Here is a 13,675-nt window from a genome sequence, read left to right as displayed (position 1 = left end):
CTGCTTCATGTATTTTTCTTCCAAATTAACCAAGTTTAGCAACTGGCAAGGACCTGCATTATTTTCTCCAAGTTCAGTTCGCAAGTGCTGCCCAACAAGAGTTCCAGTGTGATGTGTTTCTGTGAAAAGATAGGCTTGCCGCCAACAAATCTATGCCTTCCATAATGCATATTGAGATGCCGAGTGCAAGACAACGGGAACCACAAGAATTGGAAAAATAGAATATTCAGTTCAAGATCCTATTGCAAATAATTAGAGAAAATGGCATCAAGATGGTTGTTTCCATTCCTAAACTGACCACAAAGGACTTGTTAATAACAACTGGACAACAATTACATCAATGTTAAAATTCAAATAATATTGGCACCTCAATAATTAAAGGTAAAAAAATTAATATCAACGAAGCAAAAGCAACTGGGTGAAACATTGGATAGTTTCAACTTAAATGAGAAATATCAACCCCATCTGGGATCCTAAATGTGTCAGCAGCACCAAATTTCCTCCACTCTTCCCCTTGGACAGAGTCTTCCTCATTACCATCATCTTCTTCAGCATCATGATTTAAAGGTGTCGAGGGATCATGGGCACTTTTGGACTTGCAATCATGGGTCGCAAGCATGTTTACCTGACCCAGGTGAGAAATCTCTACAACAACAGTGTCATCATCTACCGGAAGTGGTTGTTTCCAAGGTTCTCCATCAATTCTCATGAATGTATGGTTAGCTGCACCCTTATGAAACTCAAAGCGAATTCGGGATGCCTAGAACCAAAAACCCAATATAAAATTAAACAATGAGAAAAATAAAATGAGATTCAATATTTCTTTTAGATAAAAAACAATTCTATATTTGTGTACAAATTTATTAAATGAAGCAATTATTCACCCAAAAGACAGCCCACAAAATACATTCCACTATGTAGGTTTCTCACTTTCCAATTATGTATGCTGCACATTACACAGGTAAAGTAGATTATTTAAGCAGTGCCTTCCTAACATCATATGATCCTTCTTCCATATTCTGTGCAACAAATTTCTACACAACACTGCACTGCAATGTCCAACCACAGCAATGGAACAATTGGATTAATTCAAGTCAATAGTCCTATCCAAGTTTTTGGTCTCAGGTGGCACTAGCAAAATCTTTTGTCAATAGTCCTATCCAACTTTTTGGTCTCAGGTGGCACTAGCAAAATCTTTTGTTTGTTTGAATACAGGCTACATGAACTTTCTCACTACTTCAGTTATCTTGCCTTCTCATTCCCAAAGGACGTTCAGCTTCACCCATATCATGCTTTAAACTTTAATAGTGAATTTATTCATCTGATTAAAAATGCGCCTATATCACATTTTCACATTTTATCATTGGGTGTGGTCCCTATTTGCACATAAACAATATCAGTATGAGAGGAGAAATTGTTTATAACATAAAAAAGGAAAAAAAAAAGTTAAAAGAAGTAAAATACCAGAAAACAATTTTTATTCACAAATGGGTTTGGACCACCCAGAGGGGGAGCTAACTTCTATTTCAGTAAACTGGTGCCCTGGTGTGGTTGTAGGGCAAGGGCTGTGTAGAGTGGACACCACCGTTCAAATCCCACAATCTACTGTTTTAAACAAGATGTCTTTTCATTGACATAACTCTTATACTGAAGGCTGTTCGCTGCCAATAATATATCTTGGATGGACCATCAAGACAGTGAACCTTCTTGCCCTGGTATTTAGAATCCAAATGGTCAATAACTTGAAAACAAATGCATAGTTTCACATTAGACCAATTTCAAATGGAGCCATGGGAATTTTTAGGGGGTAAGGGGAGCGAAGGCTAGGCTTGCATTTCAAGGTATTATATTCATCCATTTTCTCAATATTTTCCATACTTTTCAAGTGTCCACCAGGAGTATGCTTATACATATTGTGCTGGTCAACATTTCTACGTATATGGTTAAATGCCATTCAGAAGTATGGGATTGTCACCATTATTCAAGACTAGGATACACTGCCTTCATATTTGATCCGTCAAAGAGAGATTTTCTTGTGTCTGGGTTTAAAGAATCCAACAAAACTGCAGAAAACTAGTAATAGAAAACAACTTGAATTCATTTCTTACTTGTGCAAGACGTCTCCCATGTCCATTTGGAGCAAGCAAAACAAGCCCATGCCAAGCATCCCTAAAACCAACCACTTCCAAAAGACCATCATCTACATATGGTGGAGTTAAGTCTCTCTGTAGGTCAGATTCAAAGAAGGCACTTCATTAAGATGCATAAGCAACATAAACATCAAGGCAATTAAAAAGAAAAGTATTATTAATAATGATATCATTACTTAGGGTATGTTTGGTATCGTTGTTTTATGTTCTTTGTTTCTCTGCACTGAAGAAATAGATTATAAAAACGTGTTTGTTTATGTTGTCAGTTTTTTGTTTCTGTTGCCAATTTTTAGCTGTTTGTGAAAAAACTGAAAACCAAATTTTATGGTTTTCAATTGTTTTGGAAAAAATAGTATTTTTGGATTAAATTATTCATTTTATACATTTTTAAATTAAAATCAAATTAAATGATCATATGAATTTAAATATAATTAAAATAAAAATATACATAAATTTTGAAAAATAATAATAAAGTCAATTACAAAATATTTTTACTATTTTTTAATTGTTGTGCCCAATTAAATTTTTATTATAAGTAAAATTTGAAAGTGGAACAACTAAGTAAAATAATTATAATAAATTTTATTTTTCATAGTAATTTTTTTAATGTGTATTATTTTAATTATATTTTTATAATATGATTTGATTTAAAATGAAAATGAGAATTTTTTTAATAAAGTTTTTAATTTGTTTTAGTTTTATAAATGTTAACCAAACAAGTTGCTGGTTTTAGTTTCTTGGTTTTTGGTTTTCGTTTCTCTAATTTTTTACAATGATATACCAAACAGCCCCTTAGTTTATCATTCTAAATAATCAAATAATGACAAGATGAACGAACATCATGCAGTTTCCTCCTATTTGGTGTTCCCCAAGGATTCAGTCCGCCAGAAAAGCTGGGCAAGTTCAGACACACAATTGACCTGATGCTGCAATATATTAAAGAAAGAAAAATTAGTTGAAGAATTCTTTGTTTATGAAATATTAATTTCAAATTTATATCCCACAAAGGATTAATTGAAGAACTCAACGATGTTCCAGTTTGTCCATAAAAAATGTTTATAGTAATGGAATTAAAAAAAAATACCAGCATTCCGCTATTCCATAAATCATGAGAGTTCCAATAATATAGAGATCCCCCACCAAAAAAAAGAAAAAAAAATCTTGGCAGTTATCAGAATCTATCAGGAAAGTGACAAACTGGAAAAAGAAAATGAGCAGCAACAATGATGATAACATATAAAAATCCTTATTAAATTTTAATGACCAAGAAGAGGATGTAGAATAAAATTACATTCACAAATTGAAAATATGCTTTTTGTCAGCAGCTTCAACAAGAAAGCCCCAGCACAGAGATATTTTGAGCCTTCATTCATGAGATCCATGTGGTTGACTGACCAACTTTTTGAATAATGAAAGAGCATCTACTCCTTAGCGATGATCCCTAATGGAAAATCATAAAACGGTCTCTAGGCATAATTCTGAGACCCAGATGACATTTTTATGGTAACAAAAAGGAAAAAGGTTTCTCAATAATTCGTTATGGTGATTATTTTTTCATCTTTTGTCAACCTCAGTGTATGTTTTCACCTTTTAACTAGAGCATATAAATCAATCATCATGTTAAACACAAACGAGAAATACTGTGATACTAGTATTGTTTTGCATTTATGATCATATTCCCTTGTCATTGTTGATTTAAGCAAAGCAATGATGCTTGGGAATTGAGACAGATGCATCACACCAACCACTGTTTCTTAAAAAAAATGCTGGTCAGTATGCTCAATTAGCATCGGATGTCATGTACATTGAAGAAGACAAACCACAATTGAGCTGAGACAATTAACTAACAAAGAATGTCAATCTCTTTCTTTCCCCTATCTAGAATTCCTTCAATAGATCTCAATAAGAATTTGGCAAAAGGTAGACTAACAGAAAAAAGCTTCAAAAAATTTGTGATGATTCATTTATTAGACAAAGCAATACAAGGGTTGCTTTGAGCAAATAACCACAACCAGTGTTTTAAAAGGCAAAGGTGTAAAGTGGGGTGCTATATCCCTTAAGAGGCAACATGTAGACCTTAAGGCATTGGGGCTTGAGCCTTTTGAGAATTTTCTTTTTAGATAAAATATGTAAATAAATTACATACATTTTAAAAATAAAGAAAAAATTAAGAAAATCATGACTATGATGTTAAAAAAATCAAATATAATTTGCGAACTACTTGTTAGCCATTCAAAAATTGCTAACTAGAATCCATTACGTATCATGACAAGAGATGGCTATATCACTACAAAATTCAAATTATTTTCAAGATCTAAGATACAACTCTCAATTATTTTGGAAAGGTTGAGGTTCAAGAGTTCTAGAAATCAACTCATATTATAACACTCCTTTTATATAAACATGGAGTTTAGCCAAATCTAACTTGAGGATCACAACAACCAAAATGTGTTAAGCCTCAACTAAAAATGTGCAAAAGGCATGCATTATATACATGCGTAAGCCTTAGTACGTAATGCATTAGCCTTTTGGGGATTTGGTATTTTAGATTGAACCTCAAGACGTTTTGGGCCTGCCTTGGCCTAAGGTGAGCCTTGATTGAGCCTCTTTCAAAACATTGACCACAACCATTCAAACAAAGGTGAAAACAATGTTTCATTAAAAAAAACTTGTGAAAACATTACATTTAATTTTAAAAACTTTCAAAGCGTTCAACCTGAGTGGACTAGTCATGCTCATATTGAATTTGAAGCATGGTAGTAAAGAAAAACTGTGCCAATAACTAGCCCAACTTCTTCATCAATTCCAGTTTCTATGGCACAACTAAATGCAATGTTTAAATTGGGATTTGAGTTAGATCAAGGCGCAAGCATAAGGAGTAAAATAATGTGTGTTAAAAACTCAATTTAATAAATTAATTTTGAATTTTAACTTGAATTGGTCACTGAATCTCAATATTAACTATTTATTATCTAACACCTAAATATGTGTTATTTTCTAATCTTAACCTTCGGAAAATAAGATTTTGGTTTTTTTTTTTTTCATTTTCATTTTTTATAAAGGGTAAAAATAGAAAAGAGACTTCTAAAATTTTTCTCACTTACCAAATAAGACATCGGAGTATGTCTAATTCTACTAGATCAATTTACCAAATGCGATCAATTTACTAGTTCAGACATAATCTCTACTTAATTAGGAAATATGTGCAGGAACTACTTCACATTTGAGTATATTTTTCACTTTGAAAATTTGGTAGTTTTCAAAACTGTTGTTTAGATTTACTAGCAATTTCAATTAGACTATTGTTGAATAATTGGGTAAAACAGAAGACCTTATCTCAATGATAGGTCCCTCCCTCTCTTTGTAATATATGTCAAGTACATGCCAATGACCATAATTCCCCTACTAACTCACACTTACTAACGAAACTCTAGCACCTACTAATAACACCAAAGACCAAAATAACCATTTAACACTCCCCCTCAAGCTGGAGTGTAGATTACCACTTTACCTAAAAGCTTAAGCTATTAGGTTGTGGGCCAAATATGTATATCAAGCTTTAACACTCCCCTGCGCATGTAACTCGACAGCACATGGAGAGATAAGCACACAATAAATAACACCCATGATAGGAAGCACAATGATTTTTTAAACACCACAATAAACATGGAGAACAAGACTAGAACATAGAACCTCTTGGTAGACCTAATACCATGTTAGATCACCACTTTACCTAAAAGCTTAAGCTATTAGGTTTTGGACCAACAATGTATATCAAAGCTTTAACAAATACAAATAAAGTTAACATGAGCACCCCCAAGCCTTACTAAATAAATTAGCAGCTGCAAATCAGACTTCGCGTGAGTGGTTGTAATGAGCTTCTACACAACTTTTTTCACAAAGAAAGTGGCAATCAACTTCAATGTTTTTTGTCTACTTATGGAAGATCGAGTTGGAGGCAATATGAATAGTAGTTTGGTTATGGCACATCAACTCCATAAACTAAGAATGTTGAAAACCCAATTATTCCAACATGTTTTTCAACCAAATAAATTCGCACGCAGTGTCAACCATGGCCCAATACTCTGACTCAGCACTTGACCTAGCCACAATAGTTTGTTTCTTACTCTTTCATGAAAACAAACCAACCCCAATAAAGATACATAACCAAATTGTGGATCGTCTATCAAAGGGTGATGTGGCCTAATCTACATCTGTATATCCCTAAATATAAGTGTGACCTCGATCTTAATCTAACAAAACTCTCTTAGGTGCACCGTTAAGATATCTCAAGATGCAAATTATTGCAACCTAGTGACTTGTCCAAAGAATCAATAAACTAAATCACAACATTTGTTGTGAAAGATGTAAAGAGTTGAGTGACTATAAATAATTCAAATTTCCAATGAATCTCGGGTATTATTCTAGGTCGGGCAACAAATCACCCATATCTAGCACTAACTTACTATTAGGATCCATGGATGTATCTACAAGCTTGAATCGTAATAGACTAGTCTCATTTGGAAGATCAATAATATACTTCCCATATGACAAGACAGTTCCTATTCAACATCTTGATACTATACACAAAAAAGTACTTCAATGGTCACAAGTCTTTGGTCTAAAACTTAGTTTGTAGGAAAAGCTTTAGGCCTTGGATACCTTGATCATTATTACTAGTAATCACAATATGTTCCACATAAACAAAAGGCAAAATCCTGTCGGATGGAGTATGACAATAAAATTCAAAGTGATTTACACATAGAATCAAAAGCCTGCTCTAGCAAAATGTTTTAAACCATATAATGATTTCTTAAGTTGACACACTAAGCCTGACTCTGCCTGAGCAACAAACCTAGATGATTGCTCCATATAGACCACCTAAAGATCACCATGTCAAGCATTCTTCACATCTAACTAATAAAGAGACCAATGACAAATGGTGGCTAAGGCAATGAACAAACATACTAAGACAAATTTAGTGACCAAAGAGAATGACTCTAAATAATCCAAATCTTACATGTAATTATAGCCTATAGCAACAAGATGAGCCTTCAAACAAGCCATGAAACCATTTGAATTGACTTTCACATTGTACACCTAGCGACAACTAACCATAGACTTATCATGAGGAGGAGATACCAAATCCTAAGTATCATTATCATAAACACACATCTCTTCAACCGTTGTAGTCCACCACCTAAAATGGATAGGGGTTTAGAAATAGATTTTCGAAGAGAAATAGAAGATAGAAAACTAACAAAAATGTAATATGAGGGTAACATGAAATCATAACAAAAAAAATTAAAGATTGGAATGTTGGGTACGAGTGTGTTTACCTTTCTGAATAGCCATGAGCCATAGGAGGAATAACATTAGGAAATAGGATCATTTGACGAAGGAATCATAGACACAAAAGTGAAAGCTAGAGGAGGCTCTCCTCCCTTGAGTTGTCATGTGTATGCTTGCAATTTCAGATGATCCAAGGGACGAGAAGGACTCAAACTAGATGAATATATAGTAGGACTGGCATAGAGTATAGGTTAGGATTTGGAAGGTTAGGCAGAGTGTTGACCTTATAGGTCGCACCCAGTTTTGATAATGACAAATATTGATATTTGATGTTTGTCAAGTGTTTGTGCAGGTTCAAATGAAACTTCCTTGATGGCACTTGAAGAAACAAGAAGACCGTGGAGTTTTGTAATTTACATTGTAATATATTAGTCATTTATGTAATAAGGTCTGTAATAGTAATCTAGGATATGGTTTATATGCTTATCACCTGCACATCATGCACACAAGATATAGTGTGAGCTCAACTTGACCATAGTAAGACCCTAGGCTCCCGCACACACACACACACACACACACATTGCATAAAATATGAGTGAGAAATAATTGTACTTAAATGGAATATATCTAAGCAAACTAAGAGGGGTCAGGTGACCGAACCTTGGAGTACAAAACTCCTCGGGCGCCCAAACCTTGAAGGTCAACATTTTGACCTACTTTCGGGTGACCGAACCGAAATTGTGCTAATCTCCCCCAGGCGCCTGAATGCATTGAAAGGGACCACTCACCAACTCGGGCGACCGAATATTTCAGTTCAAATATGCCCCAGGCGACCGAATTCAAGAGTTCAGGCACCCGAACCCAGGACCAAGCACCAGATGTTACGTAGCTTTGCTACTGACTTTGATTCAGGCTGCCTAACAATTATACGGGCGACCGAACCTCATTTGAAATATTTTATTGCTGTGTCTTCTCGGGCGACCGAACCTAGGTTCAACCACCTGAATCTCGCCCGGTTAATATTAGTTTAACCATGGTAAAACTGGGTTAAGACGGGCTAATTAAGTTTTAATTGTTTGGGACTTTCTTTAATAATGCCTATCATATCCCGAATGGTTATTTTTTTTACCTGACTATAAACATACCTTCATTTGTAAAATCAGCTAACGATTAGCAAAGTGATTAGCAAAAACTCTCTCTATTTTGAAAATCCTCTTTTTGTCCAAAAACTCTCAAACTTGCCTCCTTTAATAAAATCTGAGATTGTGAGAGTTCTTCATGTGTTATTGTGATTGTTATACTGTGCTAAAATCTCCCATTTGTATGGTTGTTTTATATATTTCTCTCGGGGAGTTTTAGCTTAGGTTTAACCCACGGATTTCTTCATTATAAATCTAGCGTGGGATTAAACCAAGGAAGCTTAGGATATTTGCATTTCATTGCAAGTGTCCGATAGTTTAATTTTCGGTGTGCAAAGATTTTTCAAACAAACAAATATTTCTTCAAACTAGTATTGTGCATCTTTCACTGAGGAAAATCTATTGGAAGCTAGGTTGATTATCTGCTTAGTTTACTTGGAATATTGATGTGTTATTAAGATATCCTATTTAGAATTCCAAGTTGTTGCTTGTGTTGAAATACTCTTGAGCATCATACTGATTATTTTGTGTTGAGCATTGATTGAGCAAAACATACATCACCGAGCTTACACTATATTCATGCTATTGATGTGTTTGTGATTGAGCGCACTACTTGGGTACAAATTTTATGTGAAAGCACTATTTCATTGTACCATTTGCTTGTAATATCTAAGTGTTTCCAGGCGTGGCCTCAGGGGCCGTAATCCAACCCGGTAAGGATTATTGTAAAGGTTGAGGTCAACCCTGTGCTAATTGACCTGTTTTGTATAGGTGATGCTCCACCCGGTTAAGTGAGCAACTATAGTGGTAATCCTTGTGCTTGTTAGCCAAGGCAGGGACGTAGGCAATTGGCCGAACCTCGATAACATTTATGTGTGTCACTCATACTTTATTATTTTTCTGGTGCATGTGTTGTTAATTAAATCGCTTCATTTAATTTCTGATATATTTATATTACTTGCACTAGATTGACCATAGGGTTGTGAACATACTGCTGTTAGGAGGAATATCTAGGGGTTAAATTTTAAAAATACCAATTCAACCCCCCTTTTGGGATCACGGTAAAGCTAACACAGAGGATGGGACTCATCAAGGTTAATAGAACTTGGGGATCGTTTGGAATTACTTATGCAGAAGTACTTTTTAGAAAATGTGCTGAAATTAATAAGTGCTAATAATAAGTGCTAAACTAGAAAAATATTGAAAGTTATAATTTGTGTTTGGTTGTGCTTCAAATAAGTGGCATTTGGACACTTACTTATGTGATAGGGTACTATTAAGATTATTTTTAAACATATTTTAAATTACAAATATATTAATATTTTTTAATTAACAATTTCCCTAATAATTATTTTAATTATTTATAATTAAAATTTAAATACTATTAAAAAATAATATAAGATTATTATTTTTAAATTCTTAATTAATAAGAATCGTGTTATTAATGTATATTTATACCATATTACTATCACATTAAATTATGATAAAAATTATATTATTAATTAATTTTTAATTTATTTAATGTTAATTTAAATTGATAGATAATTCTTGTTCAATCAAGAATTGAATAACTCATATGTATTTTTAAATATATTTTAAATAAAAATATTAATATTTTTATAATTAAAAATTTAAATGAAAATTATATTATTTTTCTTATTAAAATTTAAATATTTTCTATTAACTGAATAAAATAAAATTATTTATTAATTAAAAATAATCTTGTTATTAATGTATATTTATAACATATGATTACCACATTAATTTATGTTCAAAATAGTATTAATAACTAAGTTAAAATTTTAATTTATTTAATATTAATTTAAATTTATAGATGGTTTTTTTATTCATTCTAAAATTTAATTATATTTTATTAATAATTAATAGGTTATAAGGCATAATAAAATAATATATAACAATTTTTAATTAACAATTCAATTACTAATTATTTTAACTATTATTTTAATAAATATTTTATATTTTTATTGAGTAAAAAATAAAATATTATTTTTTGATTAATAATAATCTTGTTCTTAATATATATTTATAACATATGATTATCATATTAATTTATGTTAAAATAATATTATTAATTAAATTAGTATTTTAATTTTTAATATTAATTTAAATTAATAGATGATTTTTCTTCTTTATTCCAAAATTTAATTATGTTTTATTAATAATTAATATATTATAGTGCATGATAAAATAATATACGATTATATTTTGATGTATTTTTTAAATTATAAAATAGTCACTAAATTTTCTTATATTTATAAAATTGACCACTCCTATGAACAATAACACTTTTAAGTGGTCAAAAGCTATCTTGGATTGTTCCTAAAAATTCACTTAATAGTTCTTAAAAAAGTGGTTCTGGAAAAACACTTATCGCAATGAGTGTTAGTTGTAGTGCAAACCAAACGTTACTTTTTTTTATGGAAGTGCTTATTTTAAGTGGTAAGTGCTATAAGCAATTTTTCTTAAGTGCTCCCAAATGAGGGCTTAAGGACTCAAAATAGTATGGTGTAGACTCAAAAGAAGTGACCTCAACATAGACAAATAATCAATGCAAAGTTGGCTACAACATCGATATCCCTATCTAAGTACATGAATAGGCAAGAAAAATACATTACATAGCAGACAGATCCAGCTTGACCATTCCTAGACTTAGCTGATGGTCAAAGGGGACACAACTGAATATACAAGGAGGAAGTGGGAACAAAGGAGCCTTAGGGAAGATAACTAAAATATGGGATTTTACCACCAAGAACAAGGGATGTCATTTTATTGATGAGACAACATACAGTGAACACGACTTCACTCCAAAAAACTTTGGAGACATTCATTTGATATAATAGGATACAAGCAACTTTGAGAATGTTTGCTTTTTTGTTTTGCAACTCCATTTTTTTTTTTTTTGTGGAGTACAGGCACAAAATGACTAATGGATCATACCAAAATTAGTCATATAGGTAGTGAATTGGGTACTGAAGTACTCCTTACCATTATCACTATAAGTATCCTAACTGGCATATCAAATTGAGTCCTCATTTGAGAACATAAAGCGCAGATATTAACTCACTCAAAGTGATCTGTCATTAAATACAACCAAGTCATCCTGGAGTAGTCATCAAAAAATGTAACGAAGTATTGAAAACCAAACTTCGTCCTAGCATGACTAGCACCCCAAACATCATAATGTACTAGCATGAAATGACTAACTACCTGTTTGTTGGCTCAAGAAGCAAAGGGAACACAATGACATTTTCTCGATTAACAAGACTCGCACTCAAGATTAGACACAAAACTCAAGGTAGGAACTAGTTGTTTCAACTTGTCCAAGGACGGATGACAAAAGCGACAATGGATTTCAAGTGGTGAAGCAATAGTGTGTAGGCAAAAGGAGGAGAAAGTGACTCCGAGTAGTAAAGTTCACAAGTCGTTTGTCCTATGCCAATTGTCTTCCTTGTGTTTAGATTCTAAATAACCACAAAATTTAGTGAATTGGTACAGTTACTAAGAGAGATGGAGAGAGCAGGATTTGTTGTTCCTATCCCCTTAATTGTAGTAGTGGGCCTATAAGCAAGGGTAACTTGAGGTAGATTTTTAGGATATTGGGGGGCAAAAGAGAAGTTTACACCTATCATATGGTCAATCATGACAAAGTCGATAACCCAAGGACTAGTGGGAGAGATTCCAGAAGACATATAGACCATAGGATTACCTTTTTGAGCAAAAGATGCAATGTGATGAGATGCTTGTTAGGATACTTGATAGTTGATACTGCAAAAACCTCGAATACTCCTCTGAGAAAGTTAATAGTACACGGTTCACTCAAACAAGTAATTGATGAGGGAACATACTTTTGGGGTTTGAGGACTCCATCCCAACAATCACAAGCTCAGACCAATGATAACAAGATTAATAGCCGGAACAACCACGAGGTGACTCACCATGATCAAGTCAGAAATAAACCAACATAAGGCTGCCACAGCACCAAGAGGCTTACACAGCCCTAAGAAACCAACACCAACCCAAATGGTACCAAACAATAGGAACAACCATGAACAAGGTGATCCACCATGAACAAGTCACAAATAAACCTGCACAAGGCTGCTGCAGCTCTGCCCCAAGAAACCAACACACAGCCCTAATGGTACCAAAGAACCATCAACAAAGTGCTCACAGTGAACAATCAGGAAAAGTTTGAATTTTTAAACAAAATACTTGACGAACAACTTGATATTATGATGTACGGAGGTATTTAGAACATTCTAGAAAAAAAAAAATAATTGGGAGCAGAAGTCTTGCTCCGAACACTCTGATGCGCCATAGTGTGGTCGTGTGTGGGACACTCTCCAGCTGTAAAATTTCACAAGGCAGCAGATCAGAAGGTTCTGTGGGTGGCTATGTAGTTATTTTAGCAAAATATGAAGGGTTTCTCTGAGTTTCTGAAAGGGCACCAGCATCCAGGATTTTCCGGCAACTACAGTGTTTTTCCAGCAGCTCCTGGACTTTTTTCTGGTTACCCTTCTACAGCAGCAGGTTTGAGGTTTAGGGTTTGGTTTGTGTAAGAACTCAGGGTTCAGGTCGTATCTTGCACTGATACCATGTAGAATAATTGGGTAAAATGGAAGACCCTTATCTCAGTGATAGGTCTCTCCCTAATATATGTTAACTGTTAGTACATTCCATTGACCATAATACCCTTACTCATGCATACAAACATAACTCTAGCACATACTAAAAAGGCTCAATGTCCAAAATAACCATTATCTATCATATACTTTCTAAATGTAACTTCTTGTTTTTATTTTGTTCTGTCCCCCCCCCCCCCCCCTTCATCTCAGTTGTTAGTTTGTTTGCTTGAATTTTAAAATGTTTCTAATTATTTATTTTTATGTATTTCTGAAAGCATCAGCTTCTCCCAAGTCCCAACATATTAAAGTAAAAATGAATCATAAAGATTCTCAATTCTCAAATCAATATCAAAGAGCAAGTTTTAATGTGTCCAGAAACCAGAATCTCCAGGCAGCTTTCGTATCTCACAATTGAAAGGCCTCTCTCACTACTTTTGTTATTGAAGCACCC

At 33.4% G+C, this 13,675-nt stretch overlaps 1 protein-coding gene across 3 annotated transcripts in view; it reads right to left on the bottom strand.

The window, feature by feature from the left end:
* Window positions 1–252: 252 nt before the first annotated feature.
* Window positions 253–13,675, bottom strand: part of LOC131147798 (diacylglycerol kinase 5) — a 61,733-nt gene continuing 48,310 nt past the window's right edge. For all 3 annotated transcript variants that reach the window (XM_058097373.1, XM_058097374.1, XM_058097375.1), the window contains exons 11-13: window positions 2,989–3,076; window positions 2,109–2,225; window positions 253–760 (exon numbers count right to left, since the gene is read on the bottom strand). In XM_058097373.1, the coding sequence (XP_057953356.1) occupies window positions 437–760; window positions 2,109–2,225; window positions 2,989–3,076 (529 nt within the window). In that variant the 3' untranslated portion in view covers window positions 253–436. The remainder of the gene's footprint in view (window positions 761–2,108; window positions 2,226–2,988; window positions 3,077–13,675) is intronic.

The sequence above is a fragment of the Malania oleifera genome, chromosome 2 (genome assembly GCF_029873635.1).
Source record: "Malania oleifera isolate guangnan ecotype guangnan chromosome 2, ASM2987363v1, whole genome shotgun sequence".
Lineage (NCBI taxonomy): Eukaryota > Viridiplantae > Streptophyta > Magnoliopsida > Santalales > Ximeniaceae > Malania > Malania oleifera.
The sequence above is the reverse complement of the archived record's forward strand: the minus strand, read 5'-3'. Positions and strand labels throughout refer to the sequence as shown.